The sequence below is a fragment of the Vombatus ursinus genome, unplaced genomic scaffold (genome assembly GCF_900497805.2).
Source record: "Vombatus ursinus unplaced genomic scaffold, bare-nosed wombat genome assembly UNPS02001419.1, whole genome shotgun sequence".
Classification (NCBI taxonomy): Eukaryota; Metazoa; Chordata; class Mammalia; order Diprotodontia; family Vombatidae; genus Vombatus; species Vombatus ursinus.
The window spans coordinates 5,076,027-5,100,525 of record NW_020941197.1 but is presented as its reverse complement, the minus strand read 5'-3'; the positions used below and the strand labels follow the sequence as shown (position 1 = coordinate 5,100,525).

The window sequence follows — 24,499 nt, the reverse complement described above, 5'->3', positions numbered from 1 at the left end:
TACAGTCATATGAACCTGACATTTGGTTAACATATTATTCTCGTACCTGCTAAGTGAATAATGAAGTAATTATTTTATACAAGCTTTTAAGGTTTTTGTGTAAAACTCAATACAGCTTCACAACCCTTGGGTGTGGGGAGATGAACAAACCTTTGATATCCTCAAATTCTTTCCAAGGCTGATTCTCCCTTGAGGTGGAGAAAGCAACTATCTATACAAGGGGTTCTAAAAAGTCCTCCATGTCCTCCCCCTACCCCAACTCTCTCCTGCTGGCCCTACTAGTATGCCTAGAACCTCTCATGCTACCCCCCCCACCCACACTTTTGAATGAAATGTTTAAAATTCATCTGTAATACATTAACCTAGTATCAGTATCAACATCTGAAAATAAATGGGTTTAACAGAAAAATCAGGTAGACACCTAACAGGGCCCTAAAGGAAAGAAACACAGAAAATATGTTTTGATTGTTGGCTGTGATTAAGAAAGTCTAGATCTGGTTAGGCCGTCACAAAAGGAGGCCTCAGGCAGTAGGAGAGAAGAATGAAGGAGCATGAAAGGGAGGGGGGACCACTGAGAGCAAGAAGGGAAAGCAAAACTGGAACTGAAGGGATGCTGAAGTTTGTCCCTGTTCCCAATTTTGCTGCTAAGGAGAACAGAAAGTTTTGGAAAGCTGGATTCAAAGCCAAGGGGTAGTTGACTTAATTTCTCTATCCTCAAATTTTTCACAGCACTTTTCCAGGACTTTTTCATTTTCACTTATATTTTCTATTATATTATAGTTATTTTTGTACCTATCTTCCTCCAGGCCTCCACTTCCATCATAAGAATGTATCTTGAAAGCAGGGTATGTGATGTAGTTAACTACCTTTATATCCTATCTCCCCTCCCCTCCTCTTTCTCTCCTTTTTCTTCCTTTCTTCCTCCCTCCTTTCCTCCTTCTCCTTTTTTTCCCTTCCTCCCTCTCCCTTTTCTCCTTCCTTCCTAACACAGTGCTGGGTTCATAGTAGGCATGTGTTTGATTGAATTAAGTACCTCCTATACAAGGCACCGTGTTAGGTTGGAGGCCATTTGAGGCCTGAAGTGCCAAAGATGAGTAGATTCTACAGAGGTCTACTCAGAGGAAGCTCGAGCCTGGGTAGTAGTATACCAATTTAAGCAGCATTTTTCTACTTTGGGCATTTCTTATGTGAGTTCCAACTACTCTCTCTCAAAGAGTTGTAAGAATTCAACATATGGTCTCCTTCTGCCCTGGATCTAGGGTGAGTTCCAATTGAGACCCTTCTTACCCCCTCATTTCCCATTCAACCTTACCTCCATTACATTCTTTTCAAAGTTCAAGGACTTGTCACAGTTTGATATGGCTCTTAATCTGACTTTTAAAATTTTTCTTAAAGAAAAGGTTAGTCTCTACTACAATGCCATTGTTTTTCTGCCTTGGTTGACTTCCATGAATGATGGCTTAGGTAGGTGAGACCTCAAAGCTCTGGTTTATTAACGACTCATCAAGTATGAATGTGATTAAGGACTTATCTTGGAAAGTCCCTAGAGGTATAATCTGTGATTCTCTCAATCAATGTTCAACATTCACACTATAATCTGTCTGACTCATCAAACTTTCTCAATAAGAAAGTAATGGATTATATCTTTTGCAGAAAAGGCTTTTTCAATATGGCTACTGTTTTTAAAGGACTTCTCCACTAAAGAGGAAGGTAGGAAGGAAGGAAGGATGTGAGGAAGGGAAGAAGGAAGAAAGGAGGATAAAGTGAGAAGGAAGGAGAAAAAAGAAAGAGAAAAGGAGAGGGAAGAGAGGAGGGAAGGACAGAGAGAGGGAAGAAAGGAGGGAAGGAGAAAAGGAAGGAGAAGAAAGAAGAAGAAGAAAGAGGGGGAGAGAGGGAGGGAGGAAGGAAGAAAAAAGGAGGCAAAAAAGAAAGAAAATTGAAGATCAATTAGTGTGATGAAGTAAGGAAAATACTGGATTTTTGAGTCAGAGAACTTCTGTCAGAGTAACAGCGTTGAAAGTGGAGTCATTTGACTGGGGTTCTAATGGCCACTTAGCACCAATGTAACCTTGGACAGTCACTTAGCCATTCTCAGCCTCAGTTTCCTCATCTGTAACATGAGGAAGATGGCCTAGATAACATCTAAGGTCTATTTCCATTTCTCTGGGGCTTTGCTCCTTACTACTTTAGGATCTTTGATAAGTCACTTCATCTCCGCCTGCCTCAGTGCCCTCATTTCCACATTTGTAAACTGAAGGGTTGGGCCAGATAATCTCCAAGGTACAATTCTATGATCCATGATCTCATAATTCCATGATAGAACATGGGTCAGCAGAAAAAGAGTCTTTCCAAGTAAGGGGAACAGCACAAGCAAAAACTTGCAAGAGGGAAGCGTATGGTATTATAAGAAGATATCCTTGGACAAAAGAAAGAGCAACTACAGCCCCTGTTGTTCCTCCTGGCTTGTGTCAGTGTCTACATTATCTGACCTGCAGCCTAGGCCATCTCTCACCACCAGGCCCCTCACCCAAAAAGGAAAACCTTCTATCATCAACTGAATCAAATTAAGTGAAGTAAGACTCACTCAGGGAGGCCACTCCTCAATGCACAACTCATCATTTCAGCATAACTTACTATGGCTTTGGGTGTAAAAAAAACATGTTTTTATTTATGGCAGTTCAGCTTTGAACGGATAAAAGACTCCTCAGGTGTGAGACCAGTTGCTGAGAACATGCATTTGGGATTATATTGGTATATTTCTATACACTACCAACTGTAATATATCTTTGCTTCCTGAAATGTTGGAGGAGAAACAATCCAGTTGCACACCCAGACCCACATACACACATTTTTAAATCACTAAAGCATAAATCATGCTCCCCATGGTTGTGTTATGGTAGCTCTAGTGAAGGCAGATTTTTCCATTACTAATCCTTTGTGGTGGAAGGGAAATGTTATACTTTTCATCGTGGTTTTGAAATGGATCAGGCTGAAATTTGATATGAAATTTTTTTATCCCAGCTGGGAATTTTTCCTCTTAGTAAAAAATTGGTTTCAAAGCCTATAAGTCATCATGAAATTATTGAGATGAAGAATACTAGGGTCCTTTTTCAAGCTGGCTTCATTGGGATAAAAAGTTGTCTGATGAAACTTTTGTGATACTTCGGAGAAAAAAATTCTTTAAACACAGCAAAGATAATTCATATTGAAAATGACAAAGTATGCTCAGAAGAGACCTTTCCACTCTGTGTAGCATGTTAAACTTGCTTTTTTTCCATAAGGATTAAGTCTCATTTACTTCAACTGGAAAATCTGCCATCATTTTCCATGGACATCCCAGACCAGTCACAATGATTGCAATTACCACATAAAGCACAGATGGTAAAAACATGGAAAAGCGACTGTCACATGTCTGAATCAGGACAGCCATCCTCAAAAGCTTTGTCCATGGAGCTAGCTCTTCACTAGCTTTTTCCCCCCATCTCATGCTTCACGGCTCATTTTTGTGGTCTACCATCACAGGGCTAGAAATGTTTAACTTAAGCAAGTCACAATTTTTCATTGTGCCTCAGTTTCTTCATCTGCAAAATGGATTAATACTTGTCTCTTCTCCTTTATAGAGGAAACAAGCTAATTTATGAGAGTATTTTGTAAAAGTACTCTTCACTAAACACTAATTAAAGTACTATGCTAATCACTAGGGGAGATTTCAAGTTGTTTTTTCCCCCTCTACAGTATGGTAGAGTTCTTGGATATTAGTAGGAAAACCTACAGAATCAGATTTTTTATAAAGATGGTCAAGAAGGTACTGCTCGAAACCTGAAATACTTTCCATTATGCAATGTTAACTTCTTTCCCAATTTGTTGTTGTCATTGTTGTTGTTCAGTCGTGTGACTCCATGACCTCATTTGGGGTTTTCTTGGCAAATATACTGAGGTGGTTTGCCATTTCCTTCTCTAGTTCATTTTACAGATGAGGAAACTGAGGCAAACAGGGTTTAAGTGACTTGCCCAGGATCACCCAGCTAGTAACTATCTGAGGCTTGATTTGAACTCAGGAAGATGAGTTTTTCTGACCCAGCACTCCATCCACTGAGTCACTTAGCTGTCCCAAGAAGGAAAAGTTATTAAAGAAAATAGAAAGATTTGTACCTATGAGTGAACTGAATCATACAAGGTTAATATCGGAAGAGGTATCAGAGGACCATCCAGCCAAATCCTTCCTTTAATAGTTGAGGCTTCCTGACTCCTGATCCATTCCACTGGATACGTTCTCACACTGTCTCCCCTTCAGGTAGTACATTATCCAACTTAGGAAAACCCATCACAACAGTACAGTACTATACATAATGGGCATTACAGCGCTTGCCTTCTCAATGGGTGGGGGACGGCTGGAGGGGGAGAATTTGAAACTCTGAACTTTAAAAAAAAGAATGTTAAAAATAAATTAATAACAAACAAAAGTACTGTGCTGAGCACTCAGTAGGCATTAAATAAATACTTGCTTATTTATCAAAAAACAGATGGGGCCTGACTCACTGACTAAAAGTTCTATTCCAGGAAATTATGAAGTTTTGGAGAAAAGTAAATTCTGAACAGAGCAGATTTATCACAGATTGAGAGCTAGAAATCACCTTAGAAAACACCTAGTTCTTGCCCCCTCTCCCCTCCCCCCCCAATATTAGAGATGAGGAAACTGAGGCTCTAAGAGACAGAGTGATATAGAAGATCATGCAGGAAGCCAGCAGGAGAGGTAGAATTTGAATCCAGGTCCTCTCACTCCTAATTCAGTTCTCTTTCCATTACAGCGCAGCACTTCAATGCGGTTATGGGCTGTGTGCTAAACTGTGGTCCATACGTGGCGTTATTACGACCAATCACTATCGCAGGAAGTCTCGGGAAAGATAGAGAAACCACAAGAAATATTCTTCTGTATCGTATTGCCCATTCTTTCAGATCTAACACAGGTAATATTTTACCTGTTCCAGGTAAATAGTACCAATGAGACTTGCTATATTTCTCCCCATGAATTAAAAGCTCTATACAATTAAATGGTAAGCAATGCAATTATCAATCTTGATTTCCCTCTATGAGGATTATACTGTGTCACTTTAAACAACAATTTCTTCTGCTCAAATACATTTTTTTTAAAAAACAGAGTTTTACTTTTAATAAGTCTTTAGTTATAAAGTCTGGGGGGTGTGTGTGTGTGTTTAAGAACTAATTGATTTTTCTTTATATTTTATATAATTTATATATAAATATATTTTATATAATATTTTATAACTATTTTTTTTGTTTTAATAGTATTTTTTCCCAGTTACATGTCAAGAAAATTTTTAGCATAAATTTTTACAAGATTTTGAGTTCTAAATGTTTCTCCTTCCCTCCCCTGCCTCCCCTCTTCTGAAAATGGTAGGCAGTTTGATATAGTTTATACATGTGCTATAATGTAAGAAATATTTTCATATTAGTCACAGTTGTAAAAGAAGAAATAGATAAAAAAAAAACATGAGAGAGAATAAAGTGAAAAAAATATGCCGTGATCTGCATCCAGAGTCCATCAGTTCTTTATCTGTATATGGATAGAATTTTCATTTGTGAGTTGTTTGTACTTATCTTGGAGTATTGTGTTGCTAAGAAGAGCCAAGTCATTCATAGTGGATTAAAAATTATTTAACTTTTTTCAAACCATAACTTCTCACTGTATCTCAGACTAAAGATTGGCTTTAAGTGCAGCAGAGCTGTGCAAAGTTGTCAGCCTCTCTCTAGAAGCAGGCAAAAATAAGGTTGTAGCTAAGGTAGTTAGATTAAAAAAAAATGATTTAAGAACTGAAGATACCTTTCAAGTGGTATCAAAAGAAGACAATGGAGAAGGTTTTCACATTAAAATATTACTGAAGGAGATAGCTTAAAGCATTTTTATACCAAGCAAAATGAATATTTTAGGTGAGGTCTACTTAACCTGATAAGGAAAATTAGAGTTATAAATTAATGGGAGATTGACTTTAGTTGACATTTCTTAGTAGGAGGTATTGTACTTATGTTCTTAGTAGGAGGTATTGTATAAGCATAATACAAGGTATTATACTTGGGGAGGGTGGGTTGCATTTCTTTAAAAATTGACCTCTGGCTTGCTTTCTTTTTTTCCCCTTCTTTTTTTCTTTCTCTCTTTCTTTCCCCCTTTTCCTTCATTCCTTTCTTTCTGCTACTTAAATAGCACTATAGTTAACCTGTTAGTTATATTCTTTTTTTTTTTTTGGCTAGACAATGGGGTTAAGTGACTTGCCCAGGGTCACACAGCTAGTAAGTGTTATGTGTCTGAGGCCAGATTTGAACTCAGGTCCTCCTGAATCCAGGGCCGGTGCTCTATCCACTGCACCACCTAGCTGCCCCTTAGTTAACCTGTTAGTAAATGGTACTATAACCAACCTCCTGACTTGAATGTTTTCCCTGGATGTCTCCCATGCCTGGCATGCTCTCACTTCTCACCTCTGCCTCCTGGCTTCCCTGGCCTCCTTCAAGTGCCACTTTAAGTCCCATCTTCTGGAAAACACCCTTCCCAATCCTCCATAATCTAAGTGCCTTCCCTTTGAGACTACTCCCAATTTATTGTGTATAAATCTTGTTTGCACATAGTTTCCATTAGACAGTGAGATCCTTGAGGGCAGGGACTCATTCATTGCTTTTCCCCCTCTGCCTTTCATTATGTAAGAAAGATTTGAGGAGGTCAGGCTTCCACAGCAGGATAAGAAATTCCAAGATCTTGTGGATAGTCCCTCAATCAATCAGAAAGTACTCCTAACTTTTCTATAAACCACTAGTTCCTTAAGAAAGAGCCCTAGAGGCTAAACTGGTAGTTCAAGGATGGGGCTTAATAAGCTTATTGGATATGAACTGACACACCCCAAGGGCGATCTCGAGATAGCTGCCATTTTTGAACATGGGACCCATGAAGTGGGCAGAGTTAACTGAATATGGACGAATATACGAAGTGCTGTCCAGGAAGGGTGTAACTCAGAAGAACCAAACCAATCACAGCCCTGATGGGTGGAGTATGGATCTTACTAATGGTTTAAAAGTTGATTCTACCACTGAACCTGGGCCCACATGCTACTGAAGTGCGCTGTGCCCACTTCTCTCGGGAGAAGCGTAATAAAGACTTTCCTTCACTCACTCACTGTAGTAGGTTTTTGTTTCAGATTTTTCTAACAATTATATCCTCAAGTGCTTAGCATAGTGAGTAGCACATAGTAGGTGCTTAATAAATACTAGCTATGTTATTTTACCAAACCTATTTTTGAAGAAAACACTCAGCATATTAAACCTAATACCAAATGCAGTGAGATTGACCTAGTAAGGAAGCCTAGCCAGCTGTCCTGTGCAGCTACAAACATGGGAGTTGAGTGTCTTGCCCAAGACCTACATGACAAGAGTTCAGATGTCTTATTCAGGGAGTTGATCAACTACCCAGCCAATCAATCATTTCTTCACTTGGATAATTACTTGTAGTTTGTAGCATAGGTTCAAGAACAATGTATTTGTGAAAGGACAGACTATTAAAAATAATAGCTAATAATAGTAAGTGATAGGGTATGGGCTCTGGATCCCATCCCCCTTTGAACTTCTCCTGAACTTTCCCACATGGCCCAGTCCCTGGCCTGAGGTATCAGCTCATCCCACAATAATCCTTTCAACTGTCCTTTCATTGTGGCTCTGATCAGCCTAGCCCTTCATTGTCTGTTACCTTGGGGCTACCCCAGGCTATTTCCCACCCTTAATCCCATCTAGACCCCTTCTCAATTACCTCTGGATCACCCCAGGCTATTGGCCACTCCTGGACCCCATTCAAATCTTCCCACAAATCTTTTTCCCTATAAAAAGGTCAGTCTCCTCTAACAAAGGTGCAGGTTCTTAAAATCCTACCAGTTTCTACTGGAGATACAATAAACCTTGTCCCTGACTGAAAGAAGGCTTGAGTTGAATTCTTTCAACATAGACCTGCACCTTTTGTCCTTGAATTTGGGGTTCCCAGCAACCCTAGACCGCAACAGTTAACACTGATAGAAAGTTTTAAGGTTTGCCAAGTACTTCACAAATTTTAACTTCATAACAACCCTGCTGTTACTATCCTCATTTTACAGAACAGAAACTGAGGCACAGTGAGGTTAAGTGACTTGACCAGGCTCAAACAGCCAATAAATGTCTGGGGCCCCATTTGAACTCGGCACACTCTGACTCCAAGTTCAAAGCTCTAACTACTGTGCAATCTACTGGATATTACACAAAATAGGATAATCAAATATTAGTTCAGACTCTTCTTACCAGAACAGAGATGAAACAGGGGACAATTTGGGAGAAAATTAATGAATATCCTCCCCTCCCTCCAAGAGATTCATTTGCAGCTAGGTGGAGCATTGGTAGAGAACTGGACTGGAGTCAGGAAGACCCGAGTTCTAATTTGACCTTAGAGATGTACTAGCTGTATGATCTTGGGCAAGTGACTTGACCTCTCTCTGCTTCAGTTTCCTCACCTGCAAAAGGGTGTGTGTGTGGGGTGGGGGTGGGGGGCTAATAATAGTACCCATTGCCCAGGGTTGTTGTGAAGGTCAAATGAGATAACATTTTACACTTTGCAAATCTTTAAAGGTCCATATAAATGGTAGCTATTATGACTGGCACATCAAGGTTTCTTTGACTATAAAGTTCTGCCCAATATGGCAGCAGTTTCCACATTCAGCTTTCTCCAGGGCCTGTGTCTCTCTCCCATTTTCTTCCTGGTTCTCTTCCCTCTTGACAGTAGGCTGGAGGTTAAATGATTTGCATGAGGTGACCTGGCTTCCTGTTGATCTAAATCCGGCTAGCCTGTTACATTCTACCTTGACCTCAGCTGTCACCACTAGATCCAATTACTCTCTGATGGGCTCTGCTGACCTTCTTTACCCGGCTGCTTATTTCTTTCCTTCCTCACTTAACAAACCTAAAGTGAACAGGTGGGAATACACAGAGAGAAGACTTCAGGCAATAATCTTACAGAAGGGAATGAGTTCTTGGCTAAATGGATGCAGGGACAGCATCTCCATGCCTACTGGAAAAAGTGAAAAGTAGTACACACAACTTTTTTCTAGAGGACGCAAGCTACTTGGTTAGAATATATGCTGCTTCCCAAGGAAGTAGAAGGTCCTTGCTGGAATGCTGTGTTATCTTTCTAGGTATTTTCTGGTAACTGTGAATATATGGTAAGGGCCCCCCTTACCACTCCTATCTGATGCTCGCACCTGGAGGGGGTAAAGATGGAATTGCAAGTAAATAAATGTCAAATGAAATCTGAGCACTAGTGTAAGCCTTTCTCTTCCTACCTTTATATGTAATTAGCTGTACAGAATCTTTGGTCAATTTTGCTGATGATACAATAAAACTTACTCTGAAGAGGTTTTGTGGGTTTTTTTTTAAAGCATTTTTAACTCATCTTTTTTCCCCAATATTTAATTTTTAAATGCTAAAAACATCCCAAGCATGTTTACACGATAAAGCAAAAGCAACTCAAACCCTTTTGATTTTGGGACTGCAAATACTCTTATCCCACAAAATACTGAATAAAGTAATTGGTCTGTTCCATATTTGGATCCAGCCCTTTGAGATTGAAACAATGAAAAAAGAATTTGGTCCAAGGGACTTTGGCTAAAACATAAAGAAATATCACCTTTGTCTCAGATGAAAGGGGATCACAGGGTAATGGAAAAGCAACATTAATCAGACAGTACAACTGACATTATCTGATTCCTGGAAGAGGCTCCCTTGATTGAACTCTTGACACCAAATTAATTATTTCTATGGCCAAACAAAGAAATGATCACATTCTGGGCCATGTTCAAGAGCTTTCATTTTAATTACAGGTGACAAAAGTAAGGACAAAATCTCATCTTCCCATGTCAAAAATGGCAGAGAGACATATATTTACACCTGCTTGAGTTCAAATACAGCCTCACACATTTACTAGCTGTGTGGTCCTGGCCAAGTCCTTTGTTTGCCTCAATCTCCTCACCTGTAAAATGGGGATAACAAGAACACCTATCTCCCGAGGTTGTTGTGAGGCTCAAATAAGATATCTGTAAAGTGCTAAGCATAGTGTCTGGCACATAGCAGGTACTATTATAATTTACTAGAAGTCAGAAGTGTTACAAATATTTTGCTTCCAAATAAGTGTGAAGTGGAAATGATCCTAACCCTCCTTAAACACAAAAAAGGAAAAAAAATTGTATGGATACATGTGTGTGGGAGAGATTGTAAAAATAATATTTCCATCTTTTTAGAAACAAAATACTCTTATCCCCCTCTCTAAGAAGGGCTAGGAAGTTTTGAGCACTGTACTTACCAATGTTTTGGCTAGTTCTGCTGAATTGTTCTTTTTTCTTTTGTTAAAAATTCCTTGTCTAAGCTATGTGCAAATGAGGGAGGATATCTTCCAAAAATGAAGATGATGAACAAAAAATAAAATAAAGGCTTGTGTTTTTAAAAACACAATCTCTAATATAGGAGACATCTCTGAGTATTGTAAAAAAAAAAAAAAGGTGTAATGAATTTTGAGGTCTTTAAAAGCAAGATAAGTTAAAAAAATATATTTTAATGCTTTGAAACAACACAAAGTTCAAAAATTTACATAAATTAGATACAAATTGAGGCGAATTTACAGATGATCACTATTAAGATAAGCTAGGGATATTTGGAGTATGTGCCTAATTTTTCGAGGGAACATGATGGAGGTCTATTAGGCCCCTTCAAAATCCTTCCCTTGATCCCACTTGTTAAAGACAGAATACTAGACTGGATGAAAATATCTCAAAATAGCTCCTATACCTCTCAGGATTGTTTGTGAGGTTCAACTGAGATATTATCCCAAAGTCTTAGTGCAGTTTTAAGCTTTAATAATTTTATTACAACTACACTAAGACTTTTAGAATACTCTCTCTATTTAAAGCACTGTGCAAACCTTAAGGCACTATATAAATGCTAACTATTATTATTATTAGCTGGGTGACCCTGGGCAAGTCACTTAACTGTTTGCCTCCGTTTCCTCATCTGTAAAATGAGCTGGAGAAGTAAATGGCAAACCACTCGAGTATCTTTCCCAAGAAAACCCCAAATGGGGTCACTGAACAACAATTATTATTGTTGTTGTTGCTAGCTAATGAATGCTAGCTATTATTATTGGCTAATTATTATTGGTGATGATGGGAGCATTACTATTATTATTATTTTCAGAATGACAATTCTATAAGAGTAAGCCTTATCTTCCTCCCCTACTATCCCAAGTCTCCATCTAAGAATATTTTTATGTAGTACCTGGTATACATTAAGTGCTTAACAAATGATTGATTGACTGATTTTCTCTTGATTTCCCCCACTTCCCACTCCTAGCATCTGCAGCACAATTACCATATTCCTCAAGACAAACCCTCTACCAAAATTTCTCTCCTTATTGAATCACAAATCTAAAGCCAGAAGGAATCTAAGAGGCCATCTAGTCTAATTTACTTATTTTACAAATAGGAAAGAGAAGCCCTCAGAGGGCTAAAATGACCTATCCATGGTCACACTGATGGTAAGCAGCAGCAGAATTTGAATCCAGAACCTTTGACTCCAGAAGCTGGTATTCTTTACACAGTACCATGTAAATGGTTTGCATTTTCCTTGCATTTTGACTACTGTTAACTCAGACCCATATAAAAAAAATCTACATTTACTGAAGATCTTTTCATCATACTCTGAATAATTTGTTACATGCTTTCTGCAGGGAGCTCTGTGGCTCTAAGATAGGGTAGTTCTTTTTTCAAACGAGTGACTGATGGTATCTGGACAGAGTTATTTACATATTCACATGCAGATAATTTCCAAGTTATCATGATTCAATCACATCATATCCATGTTATTACTTACAGTAATACTAGCAGCAGTCTCCACAAATGAACACATATTGAACTCCAACCAGTCTTAAAGATAGACATACCAACCAGATTCAAATCTAGCAAAAGGCACAGTTTGATTTACCTTACTACAGGTAAATTTACAAAGAGAACCAGAAGACAGCATAATTAATATACTAAATCATTTTCTTTTTCTTTCTTGTCTTTGTGAACAAAAAAAATGTAATCCCTGAAAAAAGTGACACAAATAAGTGATTTGCATAACTGTACAATTTTGCTTTTCTCCATTTGTGAAATGAAAATGATGTGTTTCAAAAAGGTCATACCAACATCATCTATTGTGTTTAACCAAAGTTTGGTAGATCCTCAAGACTATCTTAGGTAGAATGGTGTAGACAAGTTGGCCTTATACTTCAGAAGACCTGGGTTCAAATCCTGTCTCTGGCACTTATCAACTGTATGAATATGGAAAAGTCACTTAATTGTTCAGTGTTCCTAGGCAACTCTTTAAGACTATATGATGGTCTCCATTATTGGAAGGCATTACCACAAAGGGAATTCCCTACATTGATGAAATCACAGGTTCAGACCCAAAGAAAAATTTCCTTCACTCACATAATTGTAGTTACTGTGTATATTGTCCTTTTAGATGTGTTTTTTTAATAAAACTAGGAGCTGGTTTTCTGAAGAAAAAAATACTAATAAAATAAACCATTGGTTAATTTGATTTTTAAAAAAGAAAGAAGAAAACCAAATTGTCAGTACCAAAAATGAAAAGAGGTAATAGACAACCAATGAAGATGAAATTAAACCCATTTTTCTCAATTACATGCCAATAATAATGACAATATAAATAAAATGGATGAATATTTACAAAAATATAAATTGCCCAGATTACCAGAAGAGGAAATAGAAGACTTAAATAACTCTATCTTAGAAAAAGAAATTGAACAAGCCATAAATGAGGTCTTTAAGAAAAATAAAACCCAGGGTCAGCTAGGTGGCGCAGTCGATAGAGCACTGGCCCTGAAGTCAGGAGGACCTGAGTTCAAATCCGGCCTCAGACTAAACACTTGACACTTACTAGCTGTGTGACCCTGGCCAAGTCACTTAACCCCAATTGCCTAAAAAACAAAACAAAACAAAAAAACCCAGGATTAGATGGATTCACAAGTTAATTCTACCTAAAATTTAAACAATAAATTCTAATACTATATACAGGTTGAAAAAAATAAGTGGAGTCCTACCTACCAAATTCCTTTTATTATATCAATTTGATTTTGATACCTAAACCAGAGAGAGAAAAAACAAAGAACAGAGAAAGAAAACTATAGACCAGTTTCCCTGACAAATATTGATGCAACAATTTTAAGGAGATTATAGCACTATGTAACAAATATCATACACTATGACCAGGCTGGATTTACAACAGGAATGCAGGGCTAGTTCAATGTTAGATGTGGGTTGTTTTTTTTTTTTGAATCAATCCATAGCCTTTACATTGCTTTTTTAATTCTTCGTATTCATTATTCCTTGTCATTTAATAAAATTCCATTGTATCTACATGCCACAATTTACTCATCTACTACACAATAAGGGGGCATACCATTCATTCCGAACTAGTTGTAGTTGGAAACAGAAATACTGTTGCTGTTCATGAGTCATGTCTGATTCTTCATGACCCCATTTGCGGTTTTCTTGGCAAAAGATATTGGAGTGATTTGTCATTTCCTTCTCCAGCTCATTTTACAGATGAGAAAACTGAGGCAAACAGAGTTTAGTGACTTGTCCAGGGCCACACAGCTAGTAAGTGTCTAAGGTGAGATTTGAACTCAGATTTTCCTGACTCCTGCCCTGGCACTCTATCCACTGCACTAGCTAGCTGCCCAGGAAATACAAATAGCATCCTGTAAACCTATTTTGCACAAATAAGTCTTTACTTCCTTCAGTAGGCTCCTTAAGGTATAAATTTAATAGTGAGATTGTGGGGTCAAAAGATGAGAGCAGTTTTGTACTTTTATTTCATAGTGCTTTCCAACATGGCTGGACCAATTCAGAGCTCCACCAAAAATCCATCAGCATGTCTGCTTTTCCAATTTCACTCACTTTGACTTTTTTCCATCTTTTATTATCTTTGTTAATTTGATGGGTATAAAGTGATTCCTCAGAGTAGGAGTCAGAAAACTACAGCCAGCCCCATGAGCTAAGAATAGTTTTATTTTAATAATGTAAAAAACCCTCTTAACTCCATCACTAGTTTGTGGACCCCTACTTCAGAGCAACTGTTCTCAAAGTGTGATCTGAGAACCCCCTTGGGACCCTCCAAGACCTTTTAAAGGGTTCCAGCAAAGTCAAAACTAATTTTATAATCATACTAAGATGTTATTTACCTATAAAATACTCTTCCCTTCTCCAACTGCCTATCTGTGTGAGACCAGATTTTATCATTATTTAAAAAAAAAAAAAAGCTAACATTATATAGCTCTTACTATACGCTAAGCACTTTACAAATATTATCTCATTTGTTCTTACAACAATCCTGGGAAGTAAGTGCTATTATTATTCCTATTTTACAGATGAAGAAACTGAGGCAAATTGAGATTAAGTGACTTGCTTAGGGTCACAACATATCTAGTTAGTGAGGCCAGATGTGAACTCAGATTTTATTGACTTCAGGCCCAAGGTTTCATACGAAAGAACAAATCACAACATACTGAATGCTGATGTAGATATATGAGAATCTAGCTGTCTACTATTAAGCCAGACATTACAGAAATTTACAAAATATGTAAAATAGCGGCACTACTCCACTAATTTATGTTTGAGAAAAGTTATTTTTCATTGAAATCTGTATTAACATGTAACATATTTTTACATAAAATGAATATTTTAAAAATTAATTAGTTTTAATGTCCAATAAAGTAAATATCTATATATTTCACATAAATGAAAGGCCTCCAAAGTCCTCAATAATTTTGAAGAGTATAAAGGGCTCCTGAGGCCCAAAAGTCTGAGAGCTGCTGCCTCAGTTATTCAATTTTGTACTTCTCTGATTATCATCAATTTTGAAGACTTTTTCATTTGTTTGCTTATAGCTTCTGTCAATTTCCTATTGATTTTGGAGTTCAGACTTTTATCAGAGATATTTAATGCAAAAATTTTTCCTAGGCTGTCATTTTTTCTAATCCTGGCTACATTGCTTTTTTTTTTTTTAAAGCAAAAACTTATTTTAAATAAATTTATATATATTATGTTTGGATAAATATATGTATTAACTAAAATAACGTATTTTGGCTTTAAATTTTCCTCTGCATTGTAACTGGCTAAGAATTTTTACTTGGGCCATAGTTGTAAAATATATCACTTTCCATCCTCCTTTAATTTCACATGGTATGACTTATGATATTTAGAACTTTTATCCAATTTCCACCAAACTGCATCCAGATTTCCCAGGAATTTTTATTTAATAATGGATTCCTTCCCTGAGAATTTCTTCTCTTGGATTTCTCAAACACTAGAGATCACTGTAAGCCAAAGGTTCTTAATCGGAGATCCATAATTCCCCTAACCCTCCCTTCCAAGAGGTCCATGGATAGATTCAAGGGGATCCATGAACTTAGGTAAGAAAATGTGTAATCTTATATTCATTAACCTCTAACTGAAATTTAGCATTTCTACCAATGATGAATTAAAACAAAGTTATGAAGGGGGAGAGGGGTCTATTGGTTTTGTCAGACTGTCCAAGGGTACATGACCCAGAAAAGGTTAAGAACTCATGAGGTAGGCACTAGCTTCTAAGTCTTGCTTATCTAATCTATTCCACTGACCCATGTCTTATTTAGTAACAGAAAAGTTTTGATAATTACTGGATAATTCTATAATTTGTAACCTAGCTATGCCATTACATTTTTTCTATTTTTTTTCATTGTTTCCCTTAACATTCTTAATTTTCTTCTTCCATATAAATTTTATTATTTTAATTCTATAAAGTCTCCCCCTAAAACTTTAATGGTTAGTGTTAAATCTGTAGGTTAATTTAGTTAGTACTGAACTATTTATCATAGTAACAAGGCCCATAAGCCCTGAAATAACTTTCCAATTATTTAGAACATCCTATATTTTCATAAACATTCCTTCTCAGTTGTATTTATAAAGTCCTGTGTGACTACTCCTAGACACATTAATTTTAAATGCTATTTCTCATCCTATCAATTTTTCCCAGTTTTTTATCAGCAATATATAGAAATACTGATGATGATTTTTTGTGAACTTATTTTGTATCTGTTGAAGCTATCTAAATTTTTTGTTGTCAATTCTCTTGGGTTTTCTAAGCTATTTTGTGTCTCATAAACATTTTCTTAACCTATTTTTCTTGTTTTGTTGTTATGTATAGTATTTTTTAGAACTATGTAAAGTATATAATGGTCATACTGGACACCCTTGCTTCAGCCCTGATTTTAGAGGAAAAGTTTTCACTATTTCTCTGTTCATCTACTCTTTGTCCATTTCCAATATTCTTGAGTTTTCTCATATGATTTCCCAACCAGGGTTCAGGTGTGAGGCGATGAAAGTCTGCATCAGGGTGGTGGTGGCAGTGTCAGAGGAGAGAAGGCATATGTTCCTGCACCTTCTGACGTATTGCAGAAAAAAGAGCAGTACTTATAAGAAAGAGAAGATTGAATGCTATATATTACTATATCATAGTAAATCAAATTTCATGTTACTAGTTACTGTTTTTATATATATATGTATGTACGTGTGTGTGTGTGCGTGTGTGTGTGTGTGTATGTGTTATAGATTTATATATTTTTGTTCAGTTGTTTTTCAGTCATGTCTGACTCTTCATGACCCCAGTTGGGATTTTCTTGGCAAAGATACTGGAGTGGTTTGCCGAATTTCCTTTTCCAGCTCATTGTACAGATGAGGAAACTGAGGCAAACAGGGTTAAGTGACTTGCCCAGGTAGCAAGTGTCTGAGGCTAGATTTGAACTCAAGAAGTGATTTTCCTGAATTCAGGTCTGGCATTCTATCTACTGTGTCATATTATATATTTTCTGTATTTTCTATTTTTCTATTTATATATATGTGTATATATATATATATATAGTTAATGTATTTTAAAATACTTCCCAATCATATGTAAAAAAATTTTAACATTCTTCTTTTAAATTTTGAGTTCCAAATTCTCTCCCTCCCACCCTTCCCACCCCTTGAGAAGGTAGGCAATTTGATATCAATTATATATGTCAAGTCCTGCAAAACATATTTCCATATTTATATCTATTTTAAAGAAAACTTTATACTGTACAACAGATGGATATGTCATTTGTAGTTGATTAAATATGGTATTTGTCATCATTTCTTTAAAAAGTTTGGAAAATGGCTATTGGTCATGAGCCTAAGCCCAATTAAACGATTGTGTCTACTGGAAAATCAGACTGGAATTACATCACTGCAACTTATACCTTTTCCAGGAATGGAAAGCATAGTAAAATATGAGGACTGCTTGCAGTCAAAATTCCCTATCAATATTCTTTTGTAGAAGTTAAATGTTTTAAATATATTAAAAGGGTTTTTTTTTGCCAATTTGCCAATAAAAAAGCCAATTTTTAGTAGCTCTAAAATAATTTTTAACCATATGTTTCACTGATCACTAAGTTAATAGGGAATAAAACAATGGGGGGGGGGCTTAAGGTGAGGGAAAGGGGGCAACACAACATAAAACTTCAGGAAATCTAATACCTCATCACATCTCTGCTACTCAAGTGGGCACATAACTGTGGGATGCTTGGTATTTACCTTATCTTTGATTTCCCACATGCATCTTCAATCTCTCCCCCTCAATGGCTTCTCTCTGCCTTGTCCACAAATAGCCTCAGTTTTACCAATGAGAAAAAGCCTTCCTTTGACCCTTCCACCCAGGCAAGAGGTGATAAGGTCCTGAGTGGCTGTGCTCTGCACTCAGAACCCACACCATCTCCCCAATCCCAGATTTTCAGCTTGTGTAGTCTTCCCCTATTAGATTGTAAGCTCGTGAAGGCAAAGAATGTCTTTGCACAATACCTGGAACTAAGTAAGCACTTAATGACCTCTACCTTCTGACTGTGCTAGTTTCTTTCAAGACTCAGCTTAAATCTTACCTTTTGCAGGAGGGAGACCTTTCCTGGGTCCCCAACCCTATCTCTCAATTCCCATTGCCAGAGTCTTCCCAGGAAGATAATCTTGAATTTATGCCGTATATAGCTTATATATACAATTTCTTGGACTCATCTCTCCCATTAGGATGTGAGCTAATGAATGGGAGGGACCATGTTCTTGCCTTTCTTTGTATTCGCATTGACTAGCATGGTACCCGGCACATAGGCAGTGCTTAATAAACTCTTGCTTACTGACTGACTGACCAATCCCTGTGGCTAAAAACAGGAAGCTCAGGAGAATTATGGGTTTGTGGAGAAAGAAAAGGAGCTCAAGAAAGTGATACAAATATATTTTTATCTATGTTAGTAGTAAGATGCAGACAAATTAGGGATGCCTCATGGAAGATTTCATTTTACTATAAGAACAATAAATTCTTTCACAAATTTTAAATATATTTTGACTTTCATACTTTTCCAAGTATAGCTATTATATGGAGTAAAGCACACCTTTTTATGGGGAGAGTTCAACATTCATCTAATAATTAGGCTTCCATGGATTTCCAAAAAAACTAGTCCCCTGGGTTATTATATATACTTGCCCCCTTTTTTGGTCCTCCAATCTTCTTATAAAACCATGCCCAGGGAGGTTTGTTCTTATAAGAGACAGCTGCTAACATGGAAATAGGGAATACTGAACTCCATTTCGTTGATCAGATTTTAATCTGAAGTTGGTACCTAATGTGGTTTTAACATACTGAACCTGGTGCGTAATACAATATTCAAGCTATACAACCATGGAAGAACAATTCTGACAACATTAAATAGTGGAGGCAAGAACTCCTAACAAGAACATATAAAAAAGATTATACCTTAAAATCGAACCAAAGGACTGGCACCAGATAGAGCACACTAAAGGCAAGGGACGGGTCTTTCTTGATTTAAGAAGGCATGAGTTCAAAAATTAAAATTTACTGAATGCATAAATGAGAAAATCTGTATCACTAATAGCTCCTTCACAGGTTAAAGATCAATTTTTCTCAGTGCATTTAAAATATGAAGCTGTTTATAAAAATTTGACTTCTATATAGCTTTTCTCAAAAATACAACAGTCTTATAAAGTGAGATCCACTGGTATTTCTAACCCTTTCCCTCTGAATTGATAAATTAATGCGAATTTTTTTTTAATCTGGGGGGGCTTCAAATTCAGTTATAAAGATTAACTCAATTAGGTTCATTGCTATTTCTACAAAACAGATCAAAGTGATTAAATCCCTTGGCACTAATGAGTCAACAGGCCCGAAGCCAGACACATTCCTGAGAGGGCAGAAGCAGACGTGGAGTTAGAAAGGAAAGCTGTTCCACAGTGCAAATCCATTTATTTTCACAGCAAGTCACATGTGGGTACCAAGACAGGTTAGCTACAATTAAAGTGTGGTAAGAAAAGGGAGACTACTTTTGACAAGGCTCAAAAGGAGATGGAAAATAAAAATCCTTACCCTCGTCTAGTGAAGAGGAGTTACCCATGATAAAAGGATGAAGGTTGAGGGAGCTTGATGAGATGTGAATAAAAAGGAAAAGAAAGGCATCACTAAACATAAAGAATCCAAAAAAGCAGTAAGAAGCGATGAGGAAAGAGTCATAGATTTTCTTGAATTTAATTTATTAAAATCAACCAAGGTGCCATATTTTGATGAGAATAAGGAGCTCTGAGAGGATGAGTTAGGAACAATAAATCCTTCTAAGTAATAATTACTGAAATTTAGGCATCATAAATGTAAATGTTATGTTATTCAACCCTACCCACTCCCATTCAATCTGACCACAGGCATTTCCTTTACCATGGATAGCTGGGTAATTTAATAAGCATTTCCATTAATTCCCTGGCCCCACCCCAGACCTTCCTCACTTTCTATCTTGTCAAGTGAAATACAACTAACTTCACACTAAGAGCCAATAAATGTTTCAAGTCAGCGAAAATCAGAAAAGTGTCAACTTGGTTTTAGACTAAGTGATCTTCCCTCTTGCTAGAAGCTGGAATCCTTTTTTGGCTGCCTATACTTGGTCTGAAAAATCAATTTTCTACAATTTCATATGGTAATTCTTTTATGATAGCTTTATTAAGAGAAGCAGTTTTATATATAGCAGCCAGGATGGCATTAATGGCTTTTTTAAGGGTACACCATTATTCTAAGAGACAGTGGGTCAAAGAGACGCAGCATGGTGTATTTTAGAGAGAGAGCCTGTCTACAAAGCAGGAAGATCTTAATTCAAGACCTGCCTCTGACACCTACTACGTCACCCTGGGCAAGTCACTTACACTAATCTGTATTCTAGACAACCCTCTAAAAAAACAAAAGTTACAGAGAAGGTGCTGACCTGCACTGGTAGAGAAGCATTTTCTGACCTGGTGGTTCCCTGTATCAGTTAAATCACAGGTGCAGATCTTATCCCTGTTAATAGCCTATTTGCTACATCTGAACAGTTTCAAATGTCTGAACTGCTTTTCAGAATGTTATATTTTCATAAACAATTCCCCCCATTCCAAGGAAGCCATTGATGAGAAAAAAAACCTCCCACTACACTACAAAATATTTATAGCAGCACTTTTTGTGAGAGCAAAGAAACCGGAAACAACGTGGATGCCCATTGATTAGGGAATGGTTAAACAAATTGTGGTGTATGAATGTGATGGAATATTACTATGCTGTAAGAAATGATGAATATGGTGAGTACAGAGCATGGAAAAATCTACATAAACTGATGCAAAGTAAAGTAGGAAGAGGCAAGAAAAGAATATACATAATAACTACAATAAGATAAATGTAAATAATATAATTGTATAATAATACAATAATGTAAATGTAAATAACGTAATAATAATATAAATATAAACAGCCACACACAAGAATATAAAAAAGCATGTAGCAAAACATGAAAAGATATGAGAAGATAGCCCAAATCTATCCCTTTGTGGAGGTGGGAGGTCCAAAGGTATGGCACACTGTATATGTGTTTGAACTTTTTCAATGTGTTGATCAATTGTGCTGATGTGTCCTCCTTTTTTGTCTTTTGAAAATACTATTTGTTATATGGGATGGCTCTCTGGGAGGGGGAGGGGAGACATACAGGGGAAAGTTATGATAACATAAAAAACAAAAAAAATCCATAAAAACTTTTTTTTGAGAAACATAAATAAAACCGTAGTGAACTCAACCCTAAAATAATTATTTCCCCCAGGATCCAAAGCAACAAACAAATGCCAAACAAGCACAAAATTGAAAAACAATAGTGAAAATATCACCATTGGAGTTATCCTCATTCTCCTGGATTTTTTTGCTGTATTTGACATTATTAACACCCTAGGCAGAGGTTAGACATATTGCCTAACCTAACATTTATATCTATCTCTAGTTAATCCTTGGTCTCTTTGCTATTGAGGCAAAATTTAGTTTATTGGAAATGTTCGGATAAGGAAACAAGTGTTTGAAGAGGAAGGTGGGGGAAAGAGCTAACCTTTTCTTGGAACTCCCCAGTCTAAGACAGTCCTCTGCTCTGAGATGCCTGTAAAACCAATGACTCCCCTAAATATCTCCCTTCTCCACCACAGATCAGTCTTCCATTTCTTCTTCAAAGCTTGCTTTGACCTCTGAAATCCAGACCCTTTATTTCTGAAACTGCTTTTTCATTTATTCAAATTGCTCAGGACAAAACCCCAGTCATGGATCTCACACAATGACTTTGATTATGTCAAGACGTACAGGCCCTGTTCACACTGGGTTCTGATGGTGACTTCAATCAAAAAGTGTTCTTTTGTAACAAAGGAAATTACTTAAGTTGATGGGAAATCAGTGGAGCTGTCCCTACCCCTACATGGGTACCCTCTGTGGGTAAGGCCTCAGCCTCTTCTACTAATTCATTGTCTCTCAAGGATTTCATCCATTCTCAAGGTTTTGAGTATTAGTGCTATGCAAATGACTCCTAAATTTACACCTCCTACCCTGACTTCTTTTCTGAGTTCCCATTTCAAAATTTTGTGTTTCAGAAGAAAGAGAAAACTCATGGAAGAACAAACTGAAGATGAAAGAAGGCTAGTCCATCAATTCGAAATCTCCCACTTTTACTAACCACCATACTGATAGTAACCCAAGGCACCAACACTTCAATATCTTGCTACCTGCTTTCTTATTTATTTGAATTAATAATGATATCCACAATCCTTAACTATCAATGTACTAATCATAATATCAAATATTCATTATAGAACATAGTTTACTTTATTAATGATTAATAATATTGGTAATGATGATTAACATGATCAACACCAATAATAATAGTTCACAATGTCAAAGGACTTTAAGGTTTATAAGGCCCTTTCATAACCTAAAAACCTGTGAGATCAGTTGTATAATTATTACTAACTTTATTTTCTTTTTTCTTTTACAGTATTTTATTTTTTCCAATTACACATAAAGACAATTTTCAACATTCATTTTTTATAAGATTGAATTCCAAATTTTTCTCCCTCTTACCTCCCCCCTCTCCAACATGGCAAGCAATCTGATACACACACACACACACACACACACATATGTATATGTGCAATCATGTAAAACATATTTCTACATTAGTCATGTTGTGAAAGAAGAAAGAGAATAAAAGGAACAAAAACCATGAAAAAAATTTTTTACAGTGAAAATAATAATATTTCCATCTGCATTCAGATTCTGGCAGTTCTTTCTCTAGACACATTTAGCATTTTCCATCATGAGGCTTTTACTAAACCTATTTTCTAGATGAAAAAATTGAGGCTCCAAAAGCTCATGTGACTTGCCCGTGGGTCCTCATGTGTCAGAGGCAGGAAATAAACCCAAGCCTTCTTACTCTGAGTCCTCTAATTATGTTGTTTCTCTATTTCAGCATGACAAATATATTAAAACTATAATGTTCTCACCAAAAGTCTATCAGGCTCTTCATTTACAATTCCTTTCCAACACAGCCATTCACCACAATGCTATTAACCAGTTAAAATCTCACAGCAAACATTCTTCCACACATGAAGGTAAAAGATTTAGTTCTGCTTAATGTTTCCTCTGCCAGCTCAATTCTATGCTTCTGCATTCGGTATCCCTCAAGATTAGTTCCAAAACCTGTTACTTAACTGACAAAAAAGTATGACTCTAGCAGGAAGCACAAATGAATGAGGAAAAGTGAGGAGGTAACATTTAGAGCAAGGAATGCCTCTACCTCTTACAAAATTCACTTTGCTACAAGACAGATGACCCTGGAAAGTTTCCATGTAAAACTGGTCCCCGAAACTAGGTTTCCTAAGTGAGCTAGTATACAAGTCAGACCCTTTTGCTTTTCAAATGGCTAGTGGCAGTACTATTTTCCCCTCTTCTCCCCATAATGTTCACTAGGTTTTAAACCTTTTCACTTACAGAGATAAGCTATGAATTACATCCATATCAATCACACGATTTCTTGATCCCAAAATTATAAGAGACCCTAAGTAACTCATTCATTTCAGAAGACCGGTAGGTATCTGCCTATGATTGTACCAAACTTGTATATTCTGCATCACTCTCTAACACAAAATATGAAGATTCATGCTGGTCTTCACTTTTTAAAAAAAAGGTTATCACCAACTTTCATTAGATCTAAAACCACATTAATTCTAAAGTCAGAAAAATAATAATATTTTGTTTAAATATGGAAACCACTCTCATTTCCCTTCTTCACAAAATTGGATAAAACCAAAAAACACCACTAATCTTGGCATATTATCTCCCATGTCACTGCTTGGAATAGCAGACTGCAGCGAGCCAAGTGCTCCAAAGTTATTTATAACTTTGCAAAACTATAAGATTGTCCTTACTTACCAATGTCATTGCTCCTGTCTGAGAGGTCCTTCTCTGAGGTGCTGGAGACCGTACTTATCACCAAGTCAATCTTTGTATTGTCACTCCTATATTAAAAAAAAAAAAAGTCCAGATATTTAAGAATCTTCTGATGGGTGTCTCTAGCCCTTTGTCACCTTTCTTTCGTGGAACACATTAATGAGTGTGTTCTATGTGGAGGGGATGGAACTTTATACTTCAATAAAATCGCTGAGTACACCCAACTACTCATTAAAGAAAGTTGCTGCCAACCAGTCTCACTGCTCCAAGGATTAGTTTTATCTGGATGCAGCCTGGTCAATGTACTGTACTCCTTCTCCCTGTGACACATGGTTCTAAAAGATGCCTATTTTGGGGACAAGCGTTTACAGCACTGTATCAGGAATGAAATCCTAAGCTAAAATAAATGGCATTCAACCATGAAAATCAGGTGAAATGTAATGGGACACAGCCCCACAATTTAATTCTCTTTATAAAATTGGAGAGATTGAATAGCAGCAGCTGAAAGGACTCCATCCAGAAAACAAGCTTGGCCAGCCCT

At 36.9% G+C, this 24,499-nt stretch overlaps 1 protein-coding gene across 5 annotated transcripts in view; it reads right to left on the bottom strand.

Annotated features, from left to right (window-relative positions):
- The window catches only part of SH3KBP1 (SH3 domain containing kinase binding protein 1), a 434,394-nt gene that overhangs the window by 11,265 nt on the left and 398,630 nt on the right, over positions 1–24,499 (bottom strand). For all 5 annotated transcript variants that reach the window (XM_027866157.1, XM_027866165.1, XM_027866172.1 and 2 more), the window contains one exon: positions 23,941–24,026. In XM_027866157.1, coding sequence (XP_027721958.1) covers positions 23,941–24,026 — 86 coding nt within the window. The remainder of the gene's footprint in view (positions 1–23,940; positions 24,027–24,499) is intronic.